Source organism: Denticeps clupeoides, chromosome 4, assembly GCF_900700375.1.
Source record: "Denticeps clupeoides chromosome 4, fDenClu1.1, whole genome shotgun sequence".
NCBI lineage: Eukaryota > Metazoa > Chordata > Actinopteri > Clupeiformes > Denticipitidae > Denticeps > Denticeps clupeoides.
The window spans coordinates 2,406,550-2,426,530 of NC_041710.1; the positions used below are offsets into that span (position 1 = coordinate 2,406,550).

General features: G+C 46.8%; 1 protein-coding gene across 8 annotated transcripts in view; it reads left to right on the plus strand.

Moving 5' to 3' along the window:
* asic1c (acid-sensing (proton-gated) ion channel 1c) overlaps positions 1 to 19,981 on the plus strand; it is an 80,449-nt gene that overhangs the window by 43,348 nt on the left and 17,120 nt on the right. For 2 of the 8 annotated variants that reach the window (XM_028976821.1, XM_028976820.1), the window contains exon 1: positions 8,147 to 8,721. The exons of 2 other annotated variants lie outside the window; for them this stretch is intronic. In XM_028976821.1, the coding sequence (XP_028832654.1) occupies positions 8,197 to 8,721 (525 nt within the window). In that variant the 5' untranslated portion in view covers positions 8,147 to 8,196. Of the gene's footprint in view, positions 1 to 8,146; positions 8,722 to 18,013; positions 19,060 to 19,981 lie in introns of those variants that run through there. 4 more of the 8 variants (XM_028976814.1, XM_028976813.1, XM_028976815.1 and 1 more) reach the window with 4 other exon arrangements.

Here is a 19,981-nt window from a genome sequence, read left to right on the forward strand (position 1 = left end):
AATGATGTCAAAAAAAAAAGTTATATGACATATAGTTGGGTTAAAATACTCATATACACACACACACACACACACACATATATATATATATATCACTCTGAGCTAAGGGATGTCAGTTTGTTCAATCTTCGTATTGAATTGCAGATTGTAGTGAATTCATGTTGGAGACCGGTGCAGTAATCATCCTGCATGTTTTATTCCTTTTTATCTGCCTTGTTTGCAGACCGGAATACGTTCCTGGTGTGTAAAGTTGTACGGTGCCACACCAGCCGGTATCCGGTGAGGGCCGCAAGGCTTCTCTTCGCTTCAGGTCCTAGGCGGAAGAGGATTACCTCAGGTCGTCTTCCTGTGCTGTTGTCATGGCACCATTTCACGGTCACATGACCTGGAGAAAAGCCGCGTGTTACGTGAAAAGGAACGGCTTTATCCTCCAGAGATGTGCAAGTGCAGCCGAAGTCGTGCAAAATCCCCGTAGCCGGCGTCGGGCGTGGCAGGCTGCTGAAAATTGCTGCCTTTTATCTGCAGCGGTGCAGACGTTGACAGACGGGCTTTCATAACGATGTGCAGACTCAGTCCGAAAGGGGGCGGAAGACCTCCTTCAATCCAGCCCCGCTGGTCCTCTGGATGTGGAGCGAGGATCCATTTACGCTCAAGGGCCTCCAAATTGCAGTCGCCCGCGTCTCTGCCGGAAGCGGCTTCTGCAATTTATCCCGGTTGAGGAGCGGTGAGGAGGACGAGGACGGGTTAAACTCCGCAGTTTTACGTCTGTAACAGTAGGCTGCTTTTAATGTGTGTGTGTGTGTGTGTGTGTGTGTGTGAGTCAGTTCTCCCTCCGCCGCACCCTCCGGGCGACTTCACCCTCCCACACGTTCAGTACAATTGCAGATGATTCAGGGGCTGCAAAAAAAAAAACAACCATATGGCCGCGAACCTTTTCAGGGGTGACGCTCCTAATATTTACATTTGCATGCACACAATACAATATGCGCTGGCGGGCGCGGCCTGGAAGTGGCAGGGAATGCAGGCCGGGGAGAGGACGCGGCGAGGGTTTTAAGCGGGGCCCGTACGACATGGCGAGAGACTAATTAGCTGACTGGAGCCCGGAGGCTGATGACAGTGATATGGTGCTGGAGGACCTCTTCATTAGGAGAGGGCCTGAACCCAATTAAAGGACACTACTGTAAACGACGCTGACCAGTCGGAACTCGGCCGGTTCTGCAGACCAGAGATTTATTCTTTTGGGTTCCTGGTGGTGTTCTTTAGAGTTAAAGGTTTGTCTCCTGCCAAAGGGTGCAAATGAAGGAGGAAATCATTTACAGTACAAATCCACAGAGAATCCCACAAATGAACAGGGTGAGCCTAGGGTCCATCTCCATACCAACCACAGAAATACTCACCACTTATTTCATTCATCAGAATGCTAATTCATTTATATACTATTATTAAATGTATGTTTCTGTGTCTCTCTGTTCACAGAAACTTGCCATTGGAATTATAAACCCATTATTTGCTAGAGCAAATTTGCAGGGGATTGAATATTTCCCTGACTGTATTTACATTTACATTTTACATTTATGGCATTCGGCAGACACCCTTATCCAGAGCGACTTACAACGTGCTTCCATGTTACCATCGATGAAGAGATCAATTCCGGTTCATTAGGACCCCCAACTATGAATACAATCTTTTTATTCACTCTGTTGTAGATTCTGTACACAAGTTACATAATAAGAAGGTTACAAGTTCATATAAATATTCTCTAAAGAGGAAGGTCTTGATCTGCTGTCTGAAAATACTCAGTGACTGAGCTGTTCTGACCTCAAGGGGAAGTTCATTCCACCACAGAGGGGCCAAGACAGAGAAGAGTCTAGATGAATGTCTTACCCTCTCTCTCTCTCTCTCTCTCTCTCTGTCTCCTGACTCTCTCTCTTATCTCTCTCTGTCATGTCTCAAGCTTCTCTCTCTCTCTCTCTCTCTCTCTCTCTCTCTCTCTGTCTCTCTTATTTCTGTCTCATGTCTCTCTCTCTCTGTCATGTCTCTAGCTCCTGTCTCTCTGTCTGTCATGTCTCAATCTCCTCTCTATCTCTTTCTCTCTCTCATCTCTCTCTCTGTGTCTCATGTCTCTCTCTCTCTCTCTCGCTCTCTCTCTCTGTCATGTCTCAAGCTTCTCTCTCTCTCTCTCTCTGTCTCTCTTATCTCTGTCTCATGTCTCTCTCTCTCTGTCATGTCTCTAGCTCCTGTCTCTCTCTCTGTCATGTCTCAATCTCCTCTCTCTCTCTTTCTCTCTCTCATCTCTCTCTCTGTGTCTCATATCTCTCTCTCTCTCTCTCTCTTGCTCTCTCTCTCTGTCATGTCTCAATCTCCTCTCTCTCTCTTTCTCTCTCTCATCTCTCTCTCTGTGTCTCATATCTCTCTCTCTCTCTCTCTCTCTCGCTCTCTCTCTCTGTCATGTCTCAAGCTCCTCTCTCTCTGTCTTTCTCTCTCTCTGTCTTGTCTCTAGCTCCTGTCTCTCTCACTCTTTCTCTCTCTGTCATGTCTCTATCTCCTGACTTTCAGCATGTCTTTCTGTCTGTCTCTCTTTGACTGTCTGTCTCTGTCCTCATGGTATGATTGGTGGAGGAGCAGATTCATAGCTGAGTCACTTCCTGGTGACGAGCTGACGATCCTCTGGAGTCTAACTGGGAACCTTCTTCTCCAGAATTATGCATCACTGGGGAGAAGAGATTGAATTTACCTTATTTATCTGACTCCATAAATGTATAAAATCATTTTAAACATTTCAGTTCAGGGAGGTTCCTCGTTCTCAGCTGATTTATTGTCCTCTGCAGACAACAGAAAATTCGGTCCTTTTTGTGGTTTTATAAACGAGTGATGTAGAAGCGGGTGTTATTTATTAGCCCACTAAATTAGAAACATAAATCATGTTTTTATGATAATGCCTTTTCCTAACTTTTGTCCTTGGCATAGATAAACCTATCTGGTGTATGGCAGGTGTGCAGCAGGGGCCTTAAATATGACTGAGAAATAATAATGTGATTATAAAACGATTATTGACGTCATCATCTTGATGTTTATTTAGTAAAAATAAAAGTCATTTCTTTGGTTAAATTCAGGGAAATGTCACCAAATTTGTGAAACAGCAAATGTTGACACGGTGAAATGTGTCCGTCATGGTGACCGTCTGTAGCCATGTGTGGGGACAGTGTCCAGGCAACCTGGTGAGGTGAGATTCGGACACATCAAAGCTCGGATGAAAAGTGCTGATTGATTTTGTTGGTGTCTAAGACATGCAGGATCTGAACTGAGCAGAGTCTCCTAGTAACTAGTCATGAGTAGGCCGAGTCAAATCCCAAATTTGAGAGAATTTAGTCATGAGTAGGCGGAATCAAGTCCTGAATTTGAGAGTTTTTAGGCAATACTTTGTGACTTGAAAGTATTTAGGAATGGATGGGCGGAGACTTGAGAGCATTTAGGCATAAGTGGGTGGAGTCAAAACAAATTTGGGACAATTTGTTAAAAGATAATTGTAAAGTTTGTTGACGAGCATTTTCTATGGCACATGGTGGCGAACGTCCTATATTTTTCTGCATGAAGTCTGGACACACAGACTATCTTTACACACTTTCAAGCATCCTGCCAATAATATATTATCAATTAACGTTTAGGAAATCACTCTTTGGCCTTCATGAATCAATTCCGAACCGTCCATGTCCCCATGGAGATTCAGCTCAGAATTGATTTTTTTCTCCTGCACTCCTACTGATAAATGTGGCTCAGCGTTGTTCCGTTGGCTCAGAAAAATGAAGGCTGGAGAAGCTGATTAGATTTTGCGGCTCCCACCCATCTTCACCACCATCTCACCCTCCCTGTCCAGACAGCACATGCATGCACCAAAGGTCAAGCCCAAGCACGCACGCACGCACGCACGCTTGTATTTATATTTATATCACGCATCGCCACGTCTCCTCCATCTTCTGTTTGCACACAGGCTTACATTGTTCCCCGAGGGCCCGAACCGCCTGGCTGCCGCCGCCTTTCCGAGCCCGATTCGTTTTCTACGTGGCCGGAAACGTGTTGACTTCTCCAGCACACATTGACTGGGAGAAAAGTACGTCTCTGCATTTTGCACACATGTAGGGACGCTCTGTTATTCCAGCTGGTTTTTCTTCAGTCCCATTTCAGTCGTCGTTTGAGCCGCGAACAGTTGTTTGATTGATTGCTTTTTTGCACGGGTGGATTCCCACAATGCATCAGCATTTACTAAATGGAAGTAAAAGTAAGACCCCCCCCCCATCCCTCACATCTAGTTTATTGTTCTCCGTCTGCTCCACCGGTCACACATGTAATAAGGACGCTCTTTTAATCATTTCTACTCTGAAACCCTCCCACTCACTGCTTTGAAAGCCCGGAATGTTCCACTCGGACTTGTCAAGTGAAGCTCCAGTTCAAGCCACGTTCCACCTTTAATGTCTTCAGAAGGAGAGTGCGGCGCCGGCTTCTTTTCTGATATGCTGCTGATGATCTTCATATCGTTAACACTTGTGTTGTTATTTGATTATGGACACTTCATTCGATTATTGTAATGCATGCACAATTTAACAGGAACAGGGTTTTATTTGTGCATACAAAGGAGTGGCCCTTTAAATGGTATTTATGTTGATTTATTACCACTTTCATATTCCCTGCAGACCAGACTAGTCTTTATCCCTCACAGGGGCTGCGTTTTTAATCAGATGTTTGATCTTCACGTCTGGTTTTTAATCAGATTTGTTCATTTCCGTTGGAAGGGAAGAGTGATCAATTCGCCCTGCGCTGCAAGATGAGAGCTTTTCAATCATTCTAAATCGTTGTAAATCGTGCTGCGATACCTTGAGAGGCGGAGCCAAATCCACTAAAGACTACTGATTGGTCAAACAGAACTGAGCGGACCAAAAGCCTCGCTCAGTAGAACCGGCCTGATCTGTCTGTCACTGCCGTCCCTCCCCGCCCCCTTCTGTGCATGACCCGCCCCCTGTTTCAGCATTCTAGAATGTTCCGCGTTCGCACCCTTTGTCTCTGGCAAAGGGCTTTGGCTTTGGCTCTGTCACTCGCCGTCCTTGTTCACAATACAATGGTGATTTTACCTTTTTGGTGCCGAATATTCCTGTGTCGGTGACCAGACCTGTAATTTAAAGTATGTTAAATGTTTGTGCCTCCTCCTTGTCACCCCATGACATGATGCCATTTGCCAGTGTTCCAAAGTATAGTTAAAACATAAAACATAAGGCATAGCTGCATAAAAATTGGGAGATGCGGTCATTTATGCAGGGACCTGCTGCCCCAAATCCCTAAATGACATTGTTGGTGCACAACAGAACTTTATTTAAACAGTTTTCACTCCTGCTCTGACATACAGTCTCACTCAATCTGTCACATTACTAAAAAAAGAGGCTAAAATACAATTTTCATTCACTTAAACAGTCATGGAAAATTCTGACTAAAATAAGACTAAAATGCTTTTAGTCGACTGAAACTTTACTACTAAAAATTGGCATTTGACAATGACAGGCAGGCAGCCAGAAACACTTATACTTACCACATAAAATTCCTACATCGTGTATTTCAGAACATCATGGCTGAACAAGCCTATCAAGTAATTAACTTTTCTAAAATGCCACCTTATGTTCGTTTAATTTTTCTTAATTATTGACGTATTTCCATTCGGCATAGCAGAAGATCACTGAGCACAATTCCCACCGCACCTACCCGACTTCAACAACATTAAAATGCATCTGAACGATAATGATTGTATGGTGGCTGGTTGCCTGTGAAGAACATCCTGAAGACAGAACGAACAAACACGATATGCAGCTCCGCCCAGGAGATGAGAGGCGGCCGGCCTTCCCAGCATCCCCGGCATTTCCCTGTACGCTGGGCGTAAAGAGTCTAACGAAAAGTGAGCTGGAGGCTTTGGAGGAGATCAGTAATCCTGCCACGTGTGACTGCAGCGCCGGCTCCTCGCCGCTGAGAAAATGCGGCTGGCATTCAGAGAGGGAAGCGGCCTCCTCCGCCAGCGTGAATTCTCCACGCCTACCGTTCACTCCAAATCATCGACCTCCATCACAATTCATTTTTCACATTATACCAAAAAAAATGTTAATATCAACTCTAATAACTCGTTTTTATAAATGCAGCGTGGAAAACGCAGGTGTTTATTCATTGTCAGGGGAAGACAGGAGCTGGTGTGATGGATGGACGGTGGCGTCGCCACGTCTCGCCCGAAGCCTTTAACTGAACGATCATTCGTGCCGCTCTGTTCATGATGCAGCGCCCCCCGGTGGCCCGACAGCCTGGAACTTGCACTTGTCATATAATACATTTTTAATGTCTTGCTTCGAATTCCTTCGGACATTTAACTATGAACCATGTCGGCCTGGCGAAGTATTGCTTTCTGCAATTATGCACTAACAACACGGTTATTAAAGTCTTTTAAAGTCGGTTATTAAAGTACAATTTAACCCGAATTTCATGCTTCATATTGGTGTGATGGGAAACTGGCCAATTTCAAAACCTGAAACCTCCGCTCGTTGCTGTGCACCAGCCAATCAGAGAAGAGTGCAGCAACATATTAATGAGATCGCTGGACATCTGACCTCAGCAGCTTGTATAGGACTGAACGACCCCATTCCATGGAACCTTTAATGATGAGGTGGGGTGATGCTGGTTGTTTTTGTCGGCACTGGTGGAATCGTCTCGAGTTTCATTCTTGATCCAGCTTCAGAGTCACTGTGTGAAAATGTGGAGCTGTCAGATCCACTGATGGAACGTCACTTCTACTGTCGAGTCTGCAGCAGTGTGTTCAGCCTGACCCCCCCCCCCCACACACACACACACACACCACACACACACACACACGTACTTAGAAATGAACTATTTCCCACGGCTTCACCAGTTCTATTAGCAATGCACACGTCTGTTTTAGAATGGAAATGCATGCATTTTGGCAGATTAATTATCCATATTTTTTTTTATGAATCTGCCACGTGGGCTTTGAAACGGCTGCCCACTGCAGGCTTTTCCCAGGCCATCATGGCTGGATGCAGTTTCTGTCTTTCTGCACTAAATTAATTTCATGCCGAGTACAGGGGGCTGCAGCCATTCTGCTGAACTTTATTACAGATCTGATACAGCGTCACGCTTCGCAGATACTCTTCCCTGCCCTTTTCCAAGCCAGGATCCGGGATAAAGCAACTTCAGTGGGACAGTGGGACTTTTATAGAGAGAGTGTTTATTTGATTTATTTTACACACTTATAGTGCCGATTGTGTAGATCTAGATTATATAGAGAACGTTATAGACCAAGCGGTTCAACATCGGGTCCCAGGTTGAGCATCTGCCGGACTGCAGAGGATGAGGCGTAAATCAAGGTAAAGACCCAGATCTCCTGAAAACGCAGGGGTTTAGCCAGAGCCTGCCGATATCCGAGGTGCTTAGCATAAATCCTGAAAAGGAGTGGAGCTGCTCGGCGGGGCGAGTACGGAATCAGCTGGGAGACGTTCTGGTCCCATTCCAGAAGGAGGGGCTGGTCTCTTTGTCAGACTGTCAGAGTGACTCTGACATACTGTGGGGGTCTCTGGGAATATATATCTATGTCCAACTGTTAATCTGGCAACTACAAGATAAATAATATTCCTTTTTTTTAAAGTGAGTCTCCATGTACTACCTAAATAGAACATTCCACTCAGCTTTTATTATAGTATAGTATTATTTAATTTATTCCATTTCCGTAAGCACTTTGAGCTGCAAAATTGAATGAAAGCTGCTATATTGATCAAATGATTGTTAATAATTGATCATTTAATATGGAAAGTGTGGTAGAGACACAAGAAGCATTTCATCTAAACACGTTCACGGCGCGCGTATCGGATATTCCTATTGATCTGTACACGGATGATGCGTGAGTGTTGGGCCGGATCACTGTGGGGCCGCGTCGGCCCTGAGCGTAACCCAATCCCAGTGTCCTCCAAAAGTGCACAGAGGAAACGCCTTAGTCAGCAACCATTTGGGGCGTGTCCAGCTCACGAAATTCCGCCCCCTCTACTCCCTGCGGACACTGCGGATGCCACGGGGGGCGTCGACCCCTTCGTTTTTGGACCAGACGCCTGGTAGCACTGCTGGAGAAGGGCTGCCTTGGAACAGCGGGAACTTTTTGTGGACATGGGAAGCCCCGAAGAGGCCGAGGAGCCCCGTCCCTCCGACATCACCGTGTTCGGGGCCAACTGCACCCTCCATGGCCTGAGTCACATCTTCCTCCCGGGCGGGGTGACCATCCGCCGCCTGATGTGGGCCGCTGCCTTCCTCTCGTCCCTCTCCATCTTCCTGTACCAGGTGGCAGGCGCCATCATCCAGTACTACCAGTACCCCCACGTCACCATCCTGGACGAGATGGACAGTCCGGTCATGTACTTCCCCGCCATCACCCTGTGCAACTACAACAGCTTCCGACGCTCCAAGATCCTCCGCAACGACCTCTTCTGGATGGCCGGGCTGCTCGGCGTGGAGCAGGGCGACTTTGACGATTTTATGGCCGCCCTGGGCCAGCCGGTGGACGATGGGAAGTTCTTCCCCAGCAAGACCTTCAACATGCTGGAGTTTGTGCAGAGGACCAGCCACAACATTGACGAGATGCTGCTGGACTGCAAGTACCGCGGCCGGGACTGCGGCCCGGAGAACTTCACCACCGTGAGTACCGCCTCCGGTTCCGTGACTCCGGTTCCGCCTACTGAGGGGAATCACGCAGAGCCTGTTCTAAAATACATATCAGAACGGCGTCTCCAGGCTTATATGAATAACTAATGCATGAAAAACATAATAATATAGAAAAAATGGGTCCAGGTGATGGAAACATCTCACGTTCACCAGTCACTTCTGTTGGTTTCTGTACGACCTGAAGACATCTACCAACGTTCTGATGGGTGAGCTGGTGAACGTGACCCATGCTCATCACTCACGTTATATATATTATGTTCCAAGTGGTTTAAAAACCAATGACGTGGGATTATAGTCGGCGCCGTGACGTAACGCGCGGAACCGCAGCCGGCGGCGTTATCGCTGCTGATGGAGACGAATGCAGCCGTTCCTCAGATCAGGGCCCTTCTCCAGCCCAGAAGAAGGATCGCACATCTCTGGGCCGATTGAACCGCGGTTTAATCTCCATCTTGCCAGAGCGCCGTCTCCATCCTTCAGACACGGCCGGGCCGGTGGAACGGCGGCAGGGTTTCTCCGAGGAAATGTGAAGTCTCATGGTACCATCTGGACCTCATCCATTATGGAGGAAACATATGCTGCATTCGCTCCCGATATCCCATTCCGCTGCAAAGCTAGAACGTTCCAGAAACCCCACCCAAATAAAGGTCCAGAACCATTGTAGTTCTACCTTTACCGCTCAGAACTGCAGTGCTATTGGCGGATTGGTTCTATTTCCGCTGCTTTCATGATCCCGAATGCCCGAACTGTACAACTGTCTGATTCGGCAAAGGTCACTCGTGCAGAGGGCCATCAGATGGAAAAGTACTCGGGACGGGACCTCGGGGAGGGACATGTGCAGCCTCGTCCCCTCACGCCCGATTCTTGTTGTTTGAGTTGTGGCGCAGGACTGCGGCATGATGTCAGCGTGAAGCCTGGAGTTGTCCTTCTCTGATTCGGCACGGCGTGGGTCAGCGGCGCAGGGTGCCCGCCTGCCACGGCTTTTCAGCTGAACGTCAGGAATTGGAGATAAAACCGGGGACCTGATTAAAAATGTATGAACCTCTTCAGCGCCTCCGCAGGACCGGTTTTAACCGTCCTCGTCCTTCCTGCCCACGCTCTGTGACGCCACACAGCTGCCCGCACAGCACTGGCGCTAATTGGCCGGTCGTGATTGGGAAAATTCTGCCTGCCACACGTTGCTGTCCTCCGTTCTGATTGGACGTGGTGGAGGAGAGACGGCGAGTGTGAACATTCCAGCTCCCTAATGAGCGACGGGAATTCGGTGGAAATAATGAGAAAAAGTTATTCGTGTGTGTGAAGACGTGTGTCCAGCAGCATAATTGGATATTGGGGCTTGTCTGTGTCCTGTTGGATGGCGTTATGCCACCCTAGAACAATCATTCTCTCTCTCTCTCTCTCCCTCTCTCGTTTTCCAGTATCCATTTCCCAGTATCAGTCCTGAAAATGTGTGTGTGTGTGTGTGTGTGTGTGTGTGTGTGTGTGTGTTGGAGAAAGAGACTGAAGTTGAAGTCAAGCTTTATTGTCATTTCAGCTACATACATGTTAGACAGAACATAGTGAAACGAAAAAACAACGTTTCTCCAGAACCTGGTGCTACACGTAACGTTTAAACAACGTTACACACTGACATAAAGCGCATGTGTGCAACACAGATGAACTGGAGTACATAACGTACAAACGGGATACAGGCGGTACAAGAGTAACATTTAACAAAAAAACATAGACAACAATGAGACAGACAGTGAAAACTAGTGAAATGAATAATAAATGTGCAAAGTGAAATAGTGCAAATACTGCTGTGTAGAATGGAATGGTGCATTAATACATAATATTACATATAGGTAATATAATATAACAGAGATCGTGGGTGTGTGTGTGTGTGTGTGTGTGTGTGTATCGGTCCAGAGTGGAAAGTACCTGAGTGTTCAGGTGTCTGATGACCTGCAGGATGAAGCTGTCCCAGAGTCTGACAGTGGGGGCCCGAACGCTTTGGTACTTTTCTCCAGATGGTAGGAGGGTGAACTCCGCATGTGAGGGGTGTGTAGAGTCCTGTTTTGTTATTGGAAGAACAGAAACAGGTTGAAGAGCTCTTGACCGAACGGCCTGTTTAAATTTCCTGGTAATCTCGATCTGTATATAGAATAATTTTCGAATATTTCTGCATGAATGGAAGTCATTGATTGTGTGAGGAGATCTGAAGAATATAATTGAATGTAATTGTGTGTAGAAATTGAGCCAGAATCACTTGACCTTCCGAATTCTCATCAATCTGCTACCATCACATGGTAGGTGTCGCCACCGACGTCTCTTTAACCCCGAACATCTCTGCATCTTCTTCCATCTCACAGTCCAGATTATTCCGAGAACTGTTCCTGTGCGTATGTGTGTACATGCAGCTCGGAGCAGCTTTAGGTTTATTGATTGAGGTCTGAAAGGTTAATGCCTGGTTGTCTTGATGTTTGTGTTGATGGAGCAGGATGTTTGGTGAGAGATTTATGGGGCTCGGCCGAGCACCAGCTTCGGTGAATATATCGCCGATTCACGCGTCTATATGCACTCATGGTTCAGACGCCTCCAGATTGCAGAAAACATTTAGCAGGAATGAAATGTGCAAGCGTCTGTTGGAGCACCGATCCGGATTGATCGGTGCATTAGCGCTTCTTTTAGCATCGGGAGCTGATGGGGGCTAATTTAACAAGTTCTTCATCATCGTGATGCGCAGAAGATGCTCAACTCTAAGCTTCCTGTGGTGGATCGTTATCAATCTCCCTCGGCTTTTCATTCCACCATTTTGGAGCCTGCTGGGATTGGTTGGACGGCGGTGGTCACTCTGAGGGTCTTGTTGCTCATAGAACACACATTTCATTCTGCCCAGCTGCTCTGGATCAATGACGCCAGCCCTCCGTCCCGGAAGCACCGTCTCGTTCAAAAAAGCGGCTGGGGTTTTTCAGCAGAATGCAGCACGCTCTCCATGGTGAAGCAGGGTGTGACCTTTCTTCTCGACTTCACCCCCACCTCTGTCTGGAGTCAGCTTCCTTCAACGGGCACTCAGATCCATACTCTGTGCCCTCGACCGAGATTAAGGCCTATCTCGGATCAGGTGTCCACTTTGGCGTAAACCGAGATTCCCCAGATGGCGGTAGGAGCGGCCTGGACGTCCTTCTCGCTGTACCGGTGAAACGGAGAAATGGATTAGAAGAAATAATTGTAGAGGACAATAGGTGGGATGTGATGAAAAGTATATAAATTCACTGGAAAAGAAATAAGCATGAAATAAGCAGTCTGTGTGGGGAACCAGCAGCGCGTAAATTCTGCCTCCGGCCTCAGCAGCTGCCAGGTCCGCGGCGCCACCATCACAGCCGGGCAGGAATGTCGCCTGGTTTCATTTCATCTGCAAAACTGACAAATTCCTAAGAAAAAATAAGATTTATTAGTCCCACAAGTGGGAAATTTCCATCGTCACGGCAGGAAGTGGACAGTACAAGATAAGAGCAGCATAAAGACAATAACAGAGACACTATGTCCACTATATAATATAAAAGTTCACTGTACAAATAGCAAATAAATAGTCCTAGAATAGAAAAAATAAAACAGTGAATGTGGGGTGTAAAAGTAAAAAATATGTCTGTATATATATATAAATCTACATAAAAGGTATATTTGTGAGATTTTACATATGTACAGAGTGGGTAGATATACACATATTGTACTTAAGAGAAATGGAGATGGTGTACTGGATGTGTGTGTTTGTGTACTCAGCTGTTGTAGAGCCACGAACGATGCTTGGTTCAGACGTCCGAGGCATCAGGTGGGTGTGGACAGTTTTTCTGCTCGTTGGAGCAAATCTAAAGCTGATAAAGTCGCGTTGTAGATGTCTGGACACCCAGAGACTGATAAGATCAGCTTTTCCTCCATTCCCGCTTTTACTGTGTTGGTCGTGGGAGAATACGTCACTGTGCATAGTGCTCAAAGTAAAAAAAAAATACGTGGTGCGTGCAAAAGGCCACTGTACTCAGATCAGCCTGCCGCAGTTGTGTGTGTGTGTGTGGGTGTGTAATGGTGTAGTATTTTTTTGTATTAGAATATATCACAGGGTGTGAATTGAAACACCTTCAGTAGACTACCTGGTATGATGTCAGGTAGAACATCTTCCCTGGATACTGGTCTTCATTCTGGAATCTCTCCTGGCCTGAACAGCCCACAAGATGTCACCCTCCTCCAAGAAAGCAGTGGACTACAGCCCACACCTTCTAATGAGGGTCAGAGATGGAATGTCCACTCATGGCATACAGACAGCTGTGTGTGTAGTAATTTCTCACTTGTGGGACTGATAAAGGATCATCTTAAGTGTATGTGTGTATGAAGTGTGTGTCTGTGTGTATGTAGTGTGTGTGTATGTGTTTAAATTGGGCTCCAGGGAGTTTCCCCTGTAGCTGAATTTCTTTGTAAAGTCATGGTCTGCTGAGGATTTTCCACTTTGCTCCATTTTGAAAAGCATTGTGGTTCCGAACACTTTTACAGCTACAGAGTTTACAGCTTCATACATTTCTTCAGCCCTCTTATTGTTATAGTCTTTTCTTCTAATTATAATCTGCAGTTCAGCTTTTGGTTTTGTGTAACGGTGGCTCTTTGTCTGGATGTGAACTGAAGGTGGACAGTGAGGCGTCCGTCTTTCTTAAGAGCCTCTAATCAGCTTCAGCATCCCATCTAACCACCAGAGGGCAGCCAATCACGGCGCAGTAGTGGTCAGACCGCGCACTGAAACCATATGAGGATTTTACCTGAGGAATGTATGATACAGGATCATTTTTGTCGTTTTTTAAAGGGATCTGTACCAAACTAAATCTTTCTTCACCACCAGACAGCAGAGGGAACTGACAGCTGTGCTTGACTCTTCCTGGAGAATCCAGGAAGTTGCTCTCTAGGACGCCGCCCCAGGCTTGGAACCTCTCTTTTCTTTCTTCTTCTGATCTGTCACAGGGGGCTCCAGAGGAACACAGCCTGGTGAAGTTTATTACAGTGATCATGACAAATTACTTTTTATGCACACGGGGTAAAGGCCTGTCACACCTCCTACTTCCTCATTCTGGACTATTTAATCCCCCTCCTGTCAATACATGACACGCCCAGGCGTAGTTCTTTACACTCCTATTACCCCTTGTACAGACCACGCCCACTACCGACACCAACATGCAGGTTATCAGGCGCTTTAATTCCAGCGTTCTGATGGGTGAACTGGTGAATTAGTGAACATTAGTGACCACGCCCACTACCAACACCAACATGCAGGTTATCAGGCGCTTTAATTCCAGCGTTCTGATGGGTGAACTGGTGAATTAGTGAACATTAGTGACCACGCCCACTACCAGCACCAACATTCCAACACTACCCTGCAGGTTATCAGGTGCTTTAATTCCACCGTTCTGTGTAATGACCATAAAGTTGAATATAGTTTTTCATTGGAGGGGCATTCATAGTGAATATAATGTTTAGAAGAACTATCCGCACTAGGTGTGAAATTCACCAGGGGATCATCGCTGACTCCGCCACCCAACCATTTTTTTGTTCGTCCATATTTCCCTGCTCACTTCAGATAAAGTTCTCACTTCTGTTATTGTGCCAGTTTGTTTTCAGGTTCTGGCCAGAGTCTATTACAAACCCATAGCATCTTTCCTTATGCTAGGCATCTTGAAAAAGCTCTGAAACAAGCCATTTCCTGAGCTACCGAGAGGCATCTGAGGATGAGCTGGGACCTCAGCGCACGACCATGCAGCTTTATTCCCAGGCCAGATCATCAGAAGTGTCTCAAGTCAATTAGCCACAGGCCAAAATAATTTTCTACAAAAACATCAATTGAGAGTGATTCTGTCTCGTTAAAGGCAGTCCTGACAGATAAAAAGAAAATATCATGTTTTTACATCCTTTCCAAAAATACTTCACAGATTTCTTATTCTGATTTCAACAAACCTTCATCTGTCAGATAATAAACCGGCTCCCTGTTATCCAGGCGACTTTTCTGGGTTGGGAACAGAGCAGGAGAAAACACCATAAACAGCCATGCAACTCCAGTCTATAATACAGTCTTGTATTATATTTAAACCTCGGATCTAATTAAAACTTATGTTTTAATTATATGACAGATTATATCTGCAACACAATGCATTTAATCGCATAAAAACGAGGGTCGCGTCTTCACCACAGAAGTTCTCTTAACATCACAAAATTCCAGAGGTCTTTTTGCTGGTGTCACGGATCTGCGCTGCTGTTTTAGTGAATCAGGGACCAACACCAACAGAAATTTGGTGTGTTGGTAGGAGACCATTGATAGAAGCACCTCACCATGATCTGAAGGTATCTGGCAGTAGAAGGATCTTTAGCTCCTGGGTTCGAATTCACTCTGTGGACGTCTAGTGTTGAAATGACTTGTGTTTTCTGCGGCTAGAACAGGCTGATCCAGGGACAAGCAGAATTCACTGGTTTAAGTACCAGTGCAACATATCAGAATCAGAATCGTATTTATTGGCCAAGTAAGTGCAAGCACATACAAGGAATTTGATTGTGGTAGATGGTGTCTCTCAAGTACAATGTAGGAAAAATCAACAACAACAACAATGTGCAAGGATGTGGTGTTATTGTCCAAGTTGTGGATTTGTTTGTGATTTATAAATAACTATATCTACTTTTTATGAAATATATAGACAAAAAACGAAATCCTATATACAAGTGTACATAAAGTGCATTGTGCAATGATGGAGGTGATTTGCAGTATCAGCTGTTTAGGAGGCAAAATCAGAACATGTTTGAACTGGTCGTGGATTTTAGATATTACAGGCATGTCTGTGTTTCTGGTGAATTAGTGAACATTAGTTTTTTTCTGCATGTCTTTTTTTAGCTGCTGCATGTGTGTCTATTTTGAATTTTGAATATTGTCCCGATTCCATTAACAGAACGGGGTGTCAGAATCAACTCAGCTGATGAATCAGAACATCGCCGGGACCCTGTTACTTGTGTTCAATTGTCAGAGACATCGGATAAATCACTCCCGGGTCCTATTTTTCCAGAATATTCCAAATACCTGTAAACATGGCAGTAATGCCGCCGCCTTGCTGTATGCTCACATGACGCTTGGCAGTGGGCGTGTCTGCTGTGCAAGGAGCACAGGAGCGGCAACCAATCCCTGTTTCCTGCTCACGACCACGTACCCTTCAATAAACTCGACAGCGTGTGGACTCATTATCCATTTGGGAGATTTGCATAAATCGGTATGAATGGCTGTTGCTTGATTTATGCTCAGAGTGAATTTAAAGCAAGCTTTAGTCTCAATTAATTCTTAATGTGCGATTACTTAGTTGCATTGTAGTCCATATAATATGTTATCCTTGTATACTGTAAAGTGCATCTTAACAAATTTTTAAAAAATGTAATCATTTTAATGTCACCAACAGGAAATGATTCATTAATTTTTTTTTTATTGTGTTGTTCACAGTTGAATTACCAGATACCAGCTGTCATTACAAAATATACAGATATGAACAGAACAAAAGCATATCAGTTATTTCTTGATGTATGTCTTTAATGGCTATGATGCTCCCATGGTGCTAAAAGAGAGACAGAGAACCTTTTTACAATCTGCACCAAACAGAGAGAGCCTGTCTGCAGATTATTCTCACGAAACGCCCGTTTCCTGGACCCTGTCCTCCTACACCCTGATCTGAAAAGCGCAGCGTCTCCTGAACGCTGGAGAAAGTCCATCACTGTAGCTCAGACCCTTTAAGTAATAGCTGGATTCGCGAAGCAGTGATCCTGCAGCTTTACACACATGCGTCAGGGATTTTTATAAAAAACCGGCCATGCCCATCTAGCCCTTTATTAATGCATGAATTATTGATTTTCACTGTTGGGTTCATACATTTTATTTACTAGGTAATAAGACTGGAGCACGAGCTGCGTCCTCCAATCAGGGAAGAGCACTGATCCCAGCCGTCTACCGGTCACCATCCATCCCAGACTGGCCCTGGGCACCAATTAGATGAGAGTTCAATATTACCTCCGGTCCAAGGGTCAGATAAAGGTAATGATGATCCAGGGGTGCTTCATCTCCTTCATCCTGAGACCCTCACCCTCACTAATGCAGGCTCTCTCAGTTCAGACAAACGTGTGGAAAACGTGCGTTTAAAGCCAACCTTAAACGTTAAAGCTGGTGGTGAAAGTTGGTTAAGGTGACATTCTGCCTGCAGATCTCATCGGAGAGATTCTGAGGATACGGGCAGAAGGAACGTAATTAAAAATCTTGTGTGATCAGATTAGATCTCTAGAACACTGGAAATGTGGGTCACACCTCGCATTCCTGCTTTTATGCTGCGTACCTGGTAGACGTCCCTGGTTTATCGTCCAGATGTTCCTGGAAAATAACAGCCGCGTGGCTCTGAACCTACAGCTGGACCGGTGACTTCGGCTTAGCACCACAATCATTTCAGAGGCTCTTTGGACGGTTTGAGCCTGCCATCAAGCTCCATAGAGTGACGGAAGTCCAATTGGTCTTTAAATTTCGAATTGTTACGAAGATACTGATGCTCCTGTCTGGTTCTGATTGGCCCTGTAAGAGGGTAGTTTACTGTAATTGAAGCCATAATCTGTGTCTGTAAATCCACCCGTTAACTCAAACATAATTCATGCTAATTAATCATCTCCCCACGAGCCAGGCACCATGTCCGCATTTCGGCTTCGGTCTAGAGAGACCTCACAACTCTAGGCGCAGCTTCTGTTAATTAAACAGCTAAAAAGGCGCAACGCGCAGCCGACTTGACCTCCGGCCTGCCGGACTCCACATGTGGCGGCGGCGTGGCCGTTCAGCGGGTGTCGGCGTGTGTTCTGGTGGTTCTGCAGATGGCGGCGTGATCGGGATGCAGCTCGGGGTGTCTCTGCTCGGCGAGAAGCGGGTCATTAGTAAACCGCGGAGGAGCCCAAACCGCCTTCTGCCTCGTTCAAGTGATGTGGGCAGCGAATGTTAGAATGCCGAAACTAGCCTAGCGGGTGACACACTCGCCTGTGAACCAGAAGACCCAGGTTCAAACCCCACTTACTACCATCGTGTCCCTGAGCAGGACACTTAACCCTGAGTGTCCCCAGGGGGGGACTGTCCCTGTAACTTCTGACTGTAAGTCGCTCTGGATAAGGGCGTCTGGTAAACGCTGTAAATGTAAAAGGACTTACGTCCTGACCTCTAGTACGTGGTTAAAGTCATTACGGCTCGTAGCTGCGGTGTAACGTACGGTACTCCCCATCTATTTCCCCCGCCAGTAACAGAAAGCTGTTTCTGGGGAATGTACAGCGAGACGGAGAGAGAGATGTGAGCCCACCAACACGGAATACGGAGGATTTTCTAAAGGGAGGGGTGGAGTCCCAGAAGCTCTCAAAACAAAAGGCAGCCGAGTGGATCGGGGGAAAGCAGCGCTTTACTCAGGAGAGGACCGGGAGGGGAGATACACGCCGTGGGTCTGGAACCTGTGGAGCCGCCGCACTGCGTGGGTGATATTCTTCTTCTTCAACTCCAGCTGGCTTCTCCTCTGGCTGCGTTCTCCTGCAACGCGCTGAGATCCTGCCGGATTTTTCCTTTCACGCTTCCGACCGACGGACTGGGAGTAGACAGTAAATAGAGCGACCGAGCCGAATTAAGGAAAAATGGGTCCCAGCGTGGCATCTAAAGAGCCTGGAAGTCCGAGTCCTTCACCCAATACTGAGAGAAGATGCCTGCGGGCGGAGAGGCAGGAGAATGAAAGCCTGAAGGACGTCACAGGGGCTTTCGTGATGAGAACAAAGGTCCACGGGCTGAGATACCTGTTTTCCCGGGACAAGTCCCGAGCCCAGCGGCTGCTGTGGCTCCTGGCCATCTTCATCTGCCTGGGACTCCTCTTCACCTGGTCGTGGAACCGGGTTCTCTACCTGCTCTCCTTCCCCGCCGTCACCAAGATCCACATGGTGTGGGCGTACAACATGACCTTCCCGGCCGTCACCCTCTGCAACCAGAACCTGTTCCGGGTGTCGGGTCTGACGCGGGCGGACCTGTACCACAGCGGCTACTGGATGGACATCATGCACCAGAACCACACGGTCAACCGGCGGAGCCTGGCCCTGCTGAGACACAGCGTCCACCGCGAGCGCCTGCTGCGCCTCCTGGACTTCTCCGACTACGCGCCGCCGGCCGGGCCCGACACGGCCGAGATGGTCGGCCGCCTGGGCCACCAGCTGGAGGACATGCTGCTGGAGTGCCGGTTCCAGGGCCAGAACTGCACGGCCAGAAACTTCACACCAGTACGTAGCCGGGCTGCGCCCGTCAAAGCCTGCAGGACAGCGGGGCCGTTTCTGCTCGTGCTTGAAGCCTCGGTATCGGTGTGAATGTCGGTGTAAATATCGCTATTGGAACTAAGGTCACGCCGATGTTGAACCTTGACTAAAACGAGCCGCCAGGTCCGCTCCTCCCCCGCAGGTCGGAACGTTAATGGGCGTCATGAATATTTCAGCGAACGGGCGGGTTTAATTAGAACCGCCGCAGTGCCGTACCTCTCCGAAACGCTTCTCCTCTGACACCAACTTAATGCTTTTCCTGAAACTCTTCTGGACCTGCCCCATGGTGGCTTTTAATGAGCCAAAGGTTGTTCATTTATTTAAACGAGAATGACGTGAGATATTGGCTGAAGATTAAATTTGCCTTAATCGTTTTCGAGGCACAGCGCAGTGAAATAATTAGGTTGTTTAGCTTTTTTTAATGCAGGCGTCCTTTTGAAAAATTTGAATATATTAAGCGTTCGCAACGTTATTGGCTCATTAGACTCTGGCTGGCTTTTGAAATTCTGACCAGCATTAATCGGCTGCACTATTAAAATTCATAAGTTCAGGTTTCGGTAGAAGGGTGATGAAGTCTTGGTCATTAATAATGCAGCGTGCAGCACATCTGGACGGCTTCCTGTTGTTTTTCAGGGCCGACTGGGTCTCTCCGGTCATGTGATCTGGAGACTGGCACCAGGGTATAACTTATCCATCTTTTACATGTTTCAATCATGTTGCGCCACTGATAACTGTTTAGTCAGTACACGACCCGCCGTTCAGTATCGCCTCAGCCCTGCTCAGGAGCTGTGACCTCTAACACTTCTTCTCAGGACACACCACGACCCTCCATCATGCCAGACACTGGGCGGGGCCGAGACGTTAGCAGAGCAGATCTCATCTATGCTGC